The sequence below is a fragment of the Diplotaxodon limnothrissa genome, linkage group LG7 (genome assembly GCF_057381915.1).
Source record: "Diplotaxodon limnothrissa isolate DT_005_m linkage group LG7, D_limnothrissa_male_GT1.1, whole genome shotgun sequence".
Taxonomy (NCBI): Eukaryota; Metazoa; Chordata; class Actinopteri; order Cichliformes; family Cichlidae; genus Diplotaxodon; species Diplotaxodon limnothrissa.
The window spans coordinates 42,764,753-42,778,182 of NC_140602.1; the positions used below are offsets into that span (position 1 = coordinate 42,764,753).

The window sequence follows — 13,430 nt, forward strand, 5'->3', positions numbered from 1 at the left end:
ATTTTTATAGAGCTTTATGATCCTTGTAAAGCATTGCGTAGCACATCAAGGGGAAAAAAGCACAAGCTGTGACCCTCAGTTTGCTGGTAAATAGGAATCAAGTGACTTAACTGTTCTTTTTACTCGCTTTCTTACCTCAGAAATTTCAGCAAACTGCGTGTTCGCCTGGCAGCACTTCTCCGCCGTCTCCACAGCCAGCTCATAGTTGTCCACAAATGCCCGGTAAACCCCTAACTGGCTGGCCTGAGAGAGAGAGCAGGAAAAAAACTTTAATTCGCAGATCAGACATACTTAAACTTATATACAGTGCAGTTTCGCAATGCAGTGACAGTGAGCTTGAACAACTTTTAAAAAGCTTCTATGTTGGAGGATTAAATAAGGGCAAACTATCTTTCCTGAGCTTTCAGACTTTAAGTTAGAAATTCAGACACACAAAATTACCCGAAAGTCTTCTGTAGTGCCTTCCAGACAGTGCAGTTATACTTGTCTGCACTGCTATTGTAATGCCCACAGGTTAAGTAATGAGTAAGTGGGAAAAGAAATTCTAAAATTGCAGCACAGATGTCCGAAACACTGGACAAATGTGTACAAAGTGCATTTGAACTGTAACACAGAGTCTGTTCAGCTGTGTGTCCCAGGGACTGTACATGAGCGGCAGACAACTGAACAAAACAACCGGCGAGAGACAGATCACAGCTACAGCGTGTAACCATGGTGGTCTCTGCGGCACATTGCCATAGCAACCAGCGAGCCCCGCACTGAGCTTGGGTGAGTAATTAATGATTGGTGTAACAGAGGCTATGAAAGCACATTTAGTGAGCTGTGTGACTGAATAAAACTCCATCGAACGTTGCCTGCCAGCGCTGCAATCCATCTCTGCCGCGAACAAAAGGACAATCAATTCTCCAGAACAAAAGCCGATGGATGCGGACGGAGTACAGTGGAGATTTGTGCCTCGAGAGTGACGCAGACTCTCACACACCTCTAAAATGATTAGCATGTACGTAAGCATGTCTTACCTGAGTGCACTGAGCAGAAATGAATGCATTTAAAGCATGAAACACCTAGCACTTTGTTGCACTTGAGACCTTTTTAGCCTGTGTGAAGCTTCAGACGTTTGGTTTAGACCTCACATCATTTACATCACTTGCAATCATAATATAGTACTTTTTGGGATTACACTTGAAGAAAAAGCCATTTGATTTTTAGTAAGATTGTGAAAAAAAAAAAAGACAATAGTGTTTTAAGAACTTCATCTGAGAGTAAAGAAGGTGAAGAACAGACACAAGGCATATTTACATGATCACAGCTGAGGCACATCACATCAACAATCTATGGACTGTCTCCAAGGCTTTCAATCTCACACTCGTTTTCAGATTTTATTAAAGTCTAATTCACTTCCTCTAGAACTTCAAATGGCTCTGTGCACCACAAGTTTGTTCGTGTGTCACCAGTCACACCAGATTTGATTACCTGGTCTGAGCCCGTCTGAAAAAGGGCTCAGAAAAAGACAAAAACATGAACACAATTACAGTTTCTGTGATTACATCTTTTAGTTTTGGCTGACCAGATGATGTCTCCAGTATCAGGTGTATAATGATGTGGCTAATAGTAGTTTTTGTTCTCTTTAATTTTACAAAAAAAATTTATGTTTTTAATGCACAGTACTGTGCAAAACTGTCAAGATACCCTTAATTTCTCTATATTTTGCCTCCAAAGAACCAGATTTTTCTATTTTGAAAGTTCCTCAGGCTTTCCAAAAGTCTTTTCTTTGGACATTGGCCGTGTTTTCACTCATTTTCACTTCAATCCTTCTAACTGACCATTTTTAGAGGAAGTTTTGTTTTTGGTTTTTTTTTTTTTTGGTTTTTTTTGGGGGGGGACCACTAATCAAGCATAAAAAGACACCACCAACTCAACTATCCACAAATATCTAGCAGCCTGTCGCCAAAACACATAATTTCTACAAAATCTAAAAACAACACATGATGGCAGGCATGAAATGGTATTTTAGCACTAACAAGTTGATTCCCAAAGACCTAAAAAGTCAGCATTCGCATGGTGTGCAGAGTGACATTTAAAATCTGAGGAAACTGAACAAGCAGAGGACAGAAGAAGTGGCAGGCCTGACAGAGTCCTGTCACAGGACCTGAGAGATGCATATAGCCCTTCAGTTCACCCATCTAATATTTGCCAAAGCCTCATCAGCATCAGTGCAAGAGTGACTTTCAAGAAATCATTCTTAACGAAGAAAACAGAGAGAAAAGGCTGAGCTACCTCAAATTACAAAAGAAATGGAGCAAAACTCGTTGGTGACAGGAGTGATGAATCCAAATTTTACATTTTTGCTTCAAATCATCATCATTTTGTCATGATAGAGGTAAAACAATGAGTGTTCACAGCCATCTGTAAAACACAGCGGAGGGTCTGTTGTGGTTTGGGACTGCTTTTCAGCCAGCGGGGTTGGGAATTTTGTTAAAATCGATGGAATTATGAATCGATGGAAATATGAAAAAGGTATCAAATCTTGATGGTACTGGAAAGTGTCTGATTGGCAGCAGCTTCATTTTTCAGCATGAAAACGATCCTAAAAACAACGACAATGTCTATGTATACATAAAACATACATTTATTTCCATGTGTGTTTGGACCTTTCAGTAAACTGGTGCACCTATTTTCCAGTCTCCAAGCAAAATATAAAGAAATATGGGGAAGGTCAAAGATTTTGCACGATCCCAATGTTTTACATGGCAAACAAGTGAGACTCCGTTTAATTTAAAGAGAATACAGGCTTTACAAGCCTCGGCATGAGGCCTGACTCTGAGCAAGGCCAGGTGATTTGTGACTGCTTTTACTTTTTAAATATAAATATATATGAGGCTTCATGTATTTTGTTGACCTAGATGTTCTTCCACTTTTCCACAATCCTTACTTAATTCAATTATTAACCTAAAACATCTCAAACTGAGCCTATTCTTCCTTTTAAATCTTTTTTTTTAATTCATGGGGTGTGAGAGCTTATTACGTCAGGAATGCAGTCACAAGTTTTCTAAACATTGTTTACACTTGTTCAAGAGTGACAGATCTCGCTTTGTGTGTCCAAAACTATTTACAGCTCTGAGGGAACATGCTACGTGCCACCTGACTGGAATTTGCACCCTATTAACTGTGTTTTTAAATCAGGTTCTCACAGATGCATTTTTAGGCAACAAAACTGTCTCAAAATGTGTTTCACATTCACGCACAGAAAGAAACAGCAAAGAGGAAGGTGAGGAGTAAAGTAGCTTTCATAGTCCTGCAATCCCCAGTCCTGCCCTGGGCCACACAATCTGCGACACAGCGGAAGCCATTCAGAGCGTGACAGTTTGACTGTGTCTGCCAGCCACTTCCACACACAACAGCACTGAGGCTTACCAAATGCAGCTACAGTATCATAGCAGAAAATGCCTTTGGGTGATGAAAAGAACTGCTTAGGTGTCTGGATTTTTCACTTCCGGATTTGTCCCTTTGTGACAGTATGTGTGTAATCCACAGTGGAAAACAACATTAAGAAAACAGCTTCATGACAGACTATGGTCATTCTATGAGGAAGCTGAATTTGCCCTCAGTTAGTTAAGCCTTCTGACACATATGAGAAAGACAAAATTAAAAAAAATCAGTGTGGTCTATGTCGACATAATAATACAAGAACAGACAGAATGAAAAAACTTTAATTCTGTTTTAAGTTTAATGAAAGAATCTAGTCCTATGGTGCTACCTCAGTGCTTTGAGTGCCAACACCAGTACACTGACATGCTCACAATGAAACCACCAATATGCCACAATATTTCAGTTTATCAAGTTAGCAGGCAACACTTGCTCATCAGATCTAAACACAAAGCGAACTGAGGCTTGCAGTGAACCAAAGTGAACCAGAGATTTTGATTTGATGGTGGCACAGAAGTTATTATACTTTTTCACACAGTGCATGCATTTGTAAAACGATTCAATTTTTGTTCTGTTTTTTCTTCATTATTTTTTCTAGGCTTCACTTAATGTCTTTGAAGTCGCTGCTTTTCAGCAATTGCTAATTGATTAAAGTCAAAATAAGTCTTGAGGTAGAAATTATGCTCCTCACTAAAGATTAATAACAATTATGACTTTTTATCAACGGGGCTGATATACTGGTCGGTAATAGCCATTTGCTGATATATCATTATCAGCATTAATAATGACCAACAAATAAAAATTAACAAAATTTAAAAAATTGCCAGGAGAAACACCCTTCAATCATGTTATGAGCGTTGTTGCAGTTCTTTGCCCACCAGAGGGCACTATACAACTTCCCTATTGACGCACAGGTTTGGAACACAATACAGCCAGCTGATGGCTGGAAGGTGGAGCTTAAACAAGTAATTTCCTGTGACAATAAAATTATATTTCTAAATTGCACTGTCATACTGTCTTAGTGAGGACTCGTAAATAACTACACATAACAAATGTTAGGGAAATCTGTTTCAAACCTATGGCCAATTTAGGATTGCCAATTACTCCAAAACATCCATGTCTTTGGATTGTGGGAGGAATCAAATCCAACGGCCCAGGCTGGCCATTGGATTTGAACCCAGGACCGTCTTGCTGTGAGGCACCCGTGTCTCACAGCAAGAAGTGTTTACTTTAAAAAAATACTCTTGAATTTCTTTTTTTCTTAAAATTCATGCTGAGCTTCTCCTAAAAGGCTGAACAAAATTTCACATCAATCCATCCAAAATTAAAAAATAATAATAATAATAATCAGTCTGGATCATGATGGTGGCTCTAGCATCGAACATTATCAGAGTCACAACAGTACCATGGCCGAAAGCAAAAATGTGTCATCAGGTTTTTTTTGTTTCTTCTTGAAATGCTCAGAGACAGTTTATCAGTTTGCCTGGCTGTCTTCATGGTGCAAAGCCTTAACTTTGTTGCTGTGTGTGAGGGAGCAGCAGAAACATGAGCATGATTCTGCCCTATTTTCAGTCTTCAAACACTATTCTCTGACAGTCATGCTCATAGTCTGTCACTGATGCTTTGGCACTTCCTCTTTTCTCTCCGATTCTCGCCTTCTTCCTTCTGATGTTTTACGATTCGTAAGCCTGTCTCTCCTCAAAGATTTCAGAGTCATGGCAAGACAGCTCTATCACAGTTGCAGCAGCCTAAATCTTCTTGCCTAGTCAACTCCTACCTCCTCTCAACCCTCCCTACCCCCCAGTCCTTGTCTGTATCACCTCCTCTCCTCTCAACTAATCCCCGTCCCTCCTTCTCTTTCTAATGCAGACTGTCATCCAACATTTTCTCCCTTTCCCCCCCTCTTCAAGGCTCAGCATGGTCACCTTTTGACTTTTATTAACTATAGTCTGGAGAAGGGAAGTGTATGAGGTAGTAAATGTATAAGCATGAGAGCATCAATCTAAAGATGTCTATTTACAGTTACAGTGTTAGTAACAATAGTTACTGTAGCTACACCAGACTGTCAAGGTGGGGAAAGAAAGAAAAAACACAAAATGAAAACGAGTGACGTAATTGCTGAGCCAGACAAAGAAGCTCTCTAAATATATGGGCAAACTAGCACCAGTCTATGGAAATACTAGCTACACCTTCCAATTTAAGTTCAAATGAAATCTAATATAGTCAAAAATGAAGTTCTTAATTGACATAATCCTCTGGGGGGCCCCAGAGGTCAAATTTGCCCTTCATTCAACCTTGCTCGGCAACCAGTGAAGAAGTCATTATTCTACTGGTGCCTCTTTGTGTCTTGTAGGATGCCAGTCTGCCAGATTTAACATGCAGCGTTCCTTTCAAACACATCTCACAGCTAACAATCGCTCTGCTCAATAATTAACATCAGAACCGTGTCATCTCTTTAATGTTAGAGGTGACCGTGAAGCAGTTTTATTAGATAGAAGTTCAGTGTGAACAAGGAGGATGGATACAACAATTTGATGGACTGGATTTTCATGTTTGCTTATTTGACATGAAGACAAAACCAATTAAATTCTTATTTCTTAGCCAAGCCACAAGGGGCGCCTCCCAAGATAAGTTAATGAGAATAAGATGGAGGGAGGGAGAGAGAGAGAGAGTGTATGTGTGTGTGTGTTTCTGAGAAAGAGAGAGAGGCTCCTATTTATAGCAGCTTCTTCTAGACGTGAAACACACAGTGCTGTGATGGTCTCAGCTGCCTGAGGCAGAAAGGCGGCATTGTGAAAGACGCTTGCACCTCCCTCAGTGTGTGTGTGTGTGTGTGTGTGTGTGTGTGTGTGTGTGTGTGTGTGTGTGTGTGTCCAAGCACAAGTGAGTCAGAGGGGGAGAGGGATAGAGAGAGACAGAGCAATGGAGGGAGACACGAGTGGGAAAGGAGCAGTATTTCTAAGAGAATTAACAAATGATTCATTGTGGGTTAATTGACCCATTGTGAAAATGATTGAACAGACCCAGTGTAGATTTGGCCCTGACATCCTGGGAAGGACAAAAACGGCTGTTTAGGCGGAAATGTGGGGGGGGGAGATGATTCAGAATCAGTTTGTTTGGAATTTAATATGATAATAAGAGCTTTACTCCAAAAATCAAATTACTTTTACTATTGGTTTAAGAAATTCAGCTTTTCATGGAAGCCTTCCGATGGAAGAAATAACATTACTCTGAGTAATGGAGCCCTAGGGCCTGTTCTTCGTACCGCGCTAAGTGAGTTAGCTGGATGAGATTGTTGACGATTTCGCGTGATCCTGGATCGTTCGGTTCCCCGAAGCCCATCCGGGACTTGCTGTCATAGCAACAGAGCCGTAAGCGTAAACCTGCTGGGGAGCAGGTTTACTTTATGTAAACAGGATTAGATCGCGGCCACGCAGGTATGTCCGCGTCATTCATACGAAAGCAACAGCGATATTCCACCACTGTTTCACCATAAATAAATAACATCAATGTAACTAAAGATAATGCAGCACTTGATCCTTTTATTGATTTCACACAGATACATACAGGTCATTCCCTAAAAAAGGGAAATGTACTATTAACATTCTATTACATGTATGTGATTATTACAGATGTAATTCATATTTCAGAGTAGTAATTGTAAATTACTTCGTGTAATCAAGATGAGAGACCACGGCTATAAAAGCGAAGGTGGATTTGGGAAGTCTGTCGCAGTCATATCCTGTCCGTTTACGCGAGCAACCCATTGCGGAAGGTGCAAGATTGATAAGGAGAGTCCTCAGAATTCAGCGTATATTGCGGGACAGACAGGATCCTTTAGCTCAGCGCGACAGTGTGCTCATAGAGAGATATCGATTTTCCCGTGAGGGTATTATTCACTTAACCAACTTGTTGACGAGGGGGTGCAGGACCACCACCTGTCTTTTTTTTTGCTCTGCCCTTTTCTTGGTTGCTGTTATGAACAAACAAACAGAGTATTCCAGGGTCTCTTTCCAAGAGACGACAAGCAATATAAGTGATAAATATTACCATTCTGTAGAATATTCTTATATTTCACTTTTACTTGTTCCCATGTTCTAATGGGTCCTGTTGTGGCTCTAATGTGAAAGGGGATATAATATAACATATTATAATATAATATAATGTAATATAATATTGGATAATATGGTGTGATATGATAAATCTATCCTACCGCCTACTGGTGTTGGCCAGAGGGGCCGATGGCGCAATATGGCAGCCTGGCTTCTGTCAGTCTGCCCCAGGGCAGCTGTGGCTACAACCGTAGCTGCCTCCACCAGTGTGTGAATGTGAGAGTGAATGAATAGTGGCATTGTAAAGCGCTTTGGGTGCCTTGAAAAGCGCTATATAAATCCACTCCATTATTATTGTTATTATTGAATTACTTACGAGTTTGATTTGTCAGCAACTTTCTGCCAGCCCTCTCTCCTTGCTTTTGCAGCCTTTGCAGTGTTCCCTTGCGTTTTAATTAAACTCTGAAACTCCTGAAATCCCTCACTCAAGAGTTCTTGCTCTGCTGCCGAAAAATACCGAGCGCGCTCCTTCGACATTTTCGCCGACCAATCAAAGGGTTGCCGATCAATGTTTCTACTATCGATGCGTAGCCCCTGTTGGGCCACCCAGTGATCTCACATTACTTCATCCAGCTATACTAATCGTCAACAACAGGTGTGTTCGGGGAACCGGAATAGCGAGCTCAGAGTTAGCGCGATGATTTGGTCTTGGATGTTTCATTTGATCTTGGATGTAGTAAGCGACGTACGAAGCACAGGGCCCTAGTGAACCCTGTTGGTTTGTTTGCGGTCAGAAATGCAGCTGTAGCTGTTCTTATCAGTGCTGTCAAGTTTTTTTGGGTGGCCCATATTGTCAAGTTTTATTAGGGGTAATGTCAAGCAGTTACACAGAGGGACATTTCTGCTGTCAAGGGTACACACTCTAACAAACACCCTACAACCCCCCACCCTTTGACTCATTTCTCTCTCTGGCTATGAGCTCTAAAGGCGCACTAAAGGTAACTACGCTCCAGCCTTACTAGTTTCTGGAAGAGGTCCCCGACTCTCTGATGGTGGCTCCACTGCTGGACACGAGGCAAAAGTCCATCGTAGAACTCTTTGTGGATCTCGTAGAGCTCAGGCACTTTGAAGAAGATGGTTTCTATCTGGGCCACGGTAAGCACTGGTTGGGATGTTGTAGCAGCAGCCTTCAGAGGCTTCATGGGCTGAGGAGGACCAAGAGAGCAGATATAAATTTACTTTATTGTGTTTATTATGTTAGAAGCATTCTATAGATCTTATAGAAAAAATAAAAAATGACTAGATTAAGTCACTGTTATATTGCACTACTATAATGTATGAACTAATTCAGATTTAAAGTAAACAGTAAAAGACTTTTACAGGTTACACTTTGGTATCACATATTCTACACCAAGGTGTCTTTTGTTTCAAGTATGGTACATTTTTCTTTGTCATACTCATCAGTATTAAAACAGCAACAAGGAGGCTTTACAGGTTTTACTGCTACCTTACCTGCCTTATCTGATCTGGGATAACCAGTAACATGTACGGTATTGTTAGGATACAATTACCGACCACTGTATTAGGCACACCTTTTCAAATCCTTTTATGCCTGAAACAAACATTTAGGCATGTAGACACACTTAGGATGACCTGCTGAAGTCCAAACAGAGCACCAGAATAGAGAAGAAAGATGATTTTATGACGCTGAATGGTTGTCGGTCCCAGAAGAGCTGGTGTGAGAGTTTCAGACGCTGCTGATCTGTTGATCTGATCTTAGATTTTCTCACACAACCGTCTCTATTGTTCACAGACAATGGCCCAAAAGAAGAGAGCTGCAGTTCTCTGTGTGAAAATGTCTCGTTGATGTCAAAGGTCAGAGGAAAATGACTGCTTTGAGCTGATAGGAATAGCAACAGTAACTCAAATGACTACTTGTTACAATCAAGGTAACAGAATAGCCGTTCTGAAACTTTGAAGCAGATGGGCTACAGAAGCAGAAGACCTCACCGGGCGCCACTTCTGTGAGCTAAGAACAGGAAGCTGAGGGTACAATTTACACAGGCTCACCAAAATTGGACTACAGATGCCTGCTGTGATGAATCTGCCACATTGCCACAAATGCCAGAAAATTCCTGTAAGGAAATCGACGATACTATCGGAACGGATATGAGGGAATGTACAAAGAAGTGGAAAAACTAGAGGGACAAATATTTCTGCCCCTGAAAAAAATCTTACCCCAACAAAGAGCAGAGACCCAGGAAATAAAATAAAATCAAACAACGTTGTTTGTACTTGCTGGCACTGCATATAAAACACCAGGACACAACCACACGCTTAATTAACACATGCGTGGTGCATAAGGATAAATGCCGGCAAAGACATAAACCACTGGAGTAGGTTACGTCACAGACTTCACAAAGATTCCCTGCAGAAGTCTAAACCAGAGCTTAGTACCTACTCAGCAGTATTTAAATGCCTCAGTGTGTTTATCTTCTTACTGGTATTTCTAGCAGCTTTACTGCACCATGTCACAAAGCTCAAATCATCACTTGTTTCTTGAATATGACAGCTCACTGTACTCAAATGGCCTCGACAGTCACCAGATCTCAATCTAATAGAGCACCTCTGGGATGTGGTGGACAGAAGATTGATGAGCAGCTGACAAATGCTGCCATGTCAATATGGACCAAAAGAATGTTTCCTTGTTGAGTCTTCGCCACAAAGAATTAAGTCAGTTTGGAGGGCAAACCTACTACTACTAACACTAACTTGGTGTACCTAATAAAGTGGCCAGTGAGAGTACTGTTTAAGCATCTATAAGTTAGGGGGACGTTAATGTTAGCTGCCCCTTCAGTAGACCAGCAAAGGGACAAATAGTATTTCTAAACAATCTACTAAACATTTGAAAAGCTTCTGTATATCTAAAGCTTTCACTCTCATACTCAAAAACCAATCATTTCCATTGTAAACACTCATATTTCCTGAGCAGTTGGTAGATTGATTATATACTGGACATTATGAGGACATTAAAAGTGATGTGTGTTCTCACCAGAAGCAGTGCCTCCAGATGACTGAGATATGTTTCCTCGGTGGCCAAGATCCCAGACAGGACCCACTTCCTCATCTCCAAACCTTTTTCTAGGTCACACTCGGTCTGTAACAAACACACAGAGAATAACGTTTCAAGAACACCCAGTAACGCAATGTGATGTACAACTGTTTGCTTAGCCTAACTTATTCTGTTGCTTATTTAAAATATTTTAGGAACTATTTTCACACTGCAAGCCCTTTGCTTCTTTTGTGACTATGTTACAACATCAAAACATAACATCCTATTATTTATATGTATATATTTGGTAAAGGACCTTTCATGCTGCTTCTGTGCGCCTGAGTCCAGGAAAATTAAACACCTTCCGAAAATCATCCCTGGTTGCCTCTCTGTTCCCTTCAGCTGAGTCAAAGCTCGCTGAAGGGCATAGATATGAAAAAATAAAAGATAAACTCCCCGGGTTGCCTTGATTAACCACCAAATCTGAAATAACTCAAACGGGCAGGGTCACCAAGGACAAGAAAAAAACGGCTGCGGTATAAATATGTGTATGTATGAGTGTGTTTGTGTGTTATGGGAGAGGCAAAAGCATGTGAGAAGATGCAGAAAAATAATTTACAAAGCCAGATGCAGACAGAGATGTGTGTATACATTAGGTTTTTTGTTTACACATCTTTACACTGAGACACACAAACCTTTTTCCTGGTAGTTGTGACTGCATGAGCTTGGGATTAAACCAGTGAAACAGCCCTGGATCATCATTAAACGCATTTGGATGCAGCATGAATGATGACCATAATTAGTGGAAATTAGTGGATGAATATCAGCTGAACAGGTAAAATTGCATTAAGTAATAACATCTTCTTTTTATTACTCTTCTTTAATCATTTTTTCTTGCTGTTTTTACCTGTAACTACCTTAACAGTAAAAACAGCATTAAAAAAACAGCATAAAAAAAACAACAGTATTAAATACAATATTCATAAAAGCTGTTTTTGTTTTATATTGATTTGTTACTAAATAAATACAGTTATGTTATTTTGAAAATTATATAAATGCTTGTCAGGAACGTTTATGTCTGCCTGTGCACCATGCATGATGCTCGTGTGAACTGCTTTTACATGCATACATGACTACTTGGATGTGTGTGGGCGTACATGCATTTATTTAAATGAAGGGGTAAATGGGTCCGAAACCTGTTTCCATGGCCACTGCATAAGCAGATGCTTACACAGATCTCAGGGGACTGTTACAAGCCAGAAGATTATGAAATGCTCCAGGATTTTTATGGACTCCATTACACAGGTGTCCATTACCACCATAGTTTCTGCCGGGCTCAATATGCTTTTATATGTCGTCAGTTTGATTCAGTAGCCTGCTACAAACACGTTCTCAACTCTTCACGTTTATTTTACATCAGCAAATTGACTGAATGAACGAAAAAAAAAGATTAAACAGAACTATTAACAACCGGTCGTTTGGACAGGTATGAAGATATATGTGTAGTCTTTGCTCTTCCTTGTGTAATATATTTAATATTTTGTAGATCTATTTACTGAGAGCAAAAAGAAAATTGTGCTGGGTAGACCAGGGCGTGTAATCCAATGTAATTGGATGTTAAAAAAATGTATGGCTGTCCAGGTTTTGAATACAATATTTTACTCTCTGCTGTAATTTCTTAGCATCTTAGTTAATGATGTCCAAGTTATTATTGGAATGAGGCAAAAAGTAGATCCTAAGATGCAACTCAAGGATTTCTATAATTTAATATTCTGCTATTATCCCGATTTCTCATTTGCTCCAAAAATATTGGATCTTCATCCAACTGTCTTGTACTCACAGTTTCTACTGCACAGTATACTACACTGTTTCTCACCTTATCATTTCTGTGGTAGACATGTAACATGCATCACGCAGAGCCTTCTAGGTATCTGGACTGAATGTAAGAACATTAGGTTCCCACGAAAGCCGATAATGAAGTATATTATGTGTAGATACTAACACAGTCAAAAGAGGTAAATGTTTGTCTTTACAAACAAAAGTGCATCGTAAGATGAGATGTGTATTTATGATATATACTTATCATTTTCAGTTAAAATTTCAGAAGACTAAAGAAGTGTCTGTGTGCATGTTTGGTTATGAAATAAGTAAAAAAAGAAAACATATTCTCCCTGCAGTGTACATAAGAAGCAATAAAAATAATATTTGACACTTAAATCTACACTTAAACCTCTTCAGCCCCAGCATCACTTAGCTGGAGTTCAGCCTGGCATGTTTTTAAGAATTCTGATGTACACTGGGTTTGTTTAGCAACATGTTTCTTTTTATTTCTTTTTATTTAGTGGACTCACAGATGGGACGGACAACAGTGACTGCGATAACAACAACCCCACATTTTATCAACCCTTTTCAATTTTCATTTTCTAATCTGTGTAGCATCCTGTTCTGCTATCCCTGGCTTTTTGAAAAGCCTAACGCGATTGGCTCCTAGCGCCACATCGGCTATGTAGTGGAGGTGTAGGTCTTCAGTCAGATAAGACACACACTGATGGTGCACATGCTGCTCATTTAGAGTATTTCTGCTGATCGAGCAGAAAATAAAGCTTACTGCACACCTTAAGTGTGGGCCATAAGAGAGAGGAGTTAGTTGTTTTAATATACAGGGGCTCATGAACTAGGATGATCCACGGGGAGGTCAAAGCACAAGCAATTACCTGCAACATCTTCAATTTAAATCTGGCAGCAGGCCCCAGCATGATACTGCGGAGGTGCTACACATTGCTCACCAGACCCACGCGTATGTGCTGACGCTGTGTCGCGCCACTTGAATAGAAATATGTGGTTAACGGAGCTACTCTTGTTCATGTTTGCGCTGGTGTCAGTCACTTAGCCTGGCCCCA

General features: G+C 40.3%; 1 protein-coding gene across 1 annotated transcript in view; it reads right to left on the reverse strand.

Moving 5' to 3' along the window:
* Positions 1-13,430, reverse strand: part of bcr (BCR activator of RhoGEF and GTPase) — a 91,058-nt gene that overhangs the window by 18,154 nt on the left and 59,474 nt on the right. The window contains exons 3-5 of the mRNA XM_085359730.1: positions 10,531-10,635; positions 8,498-8,683; positions 136-243 (exon numbers count right to left, since the gene is read on the reverse strand). Of these exons, the coding sequence (XP_085215856.1) occupies positions 136-243; positions 8,498-8,683; positions 10,531-10,635 (399 nt within the window). The remainder of the gene's footprint in view (positions 1-135; positions 244-8,497; positions 8,684-10,530; positions 10,636-13,430) is intronic.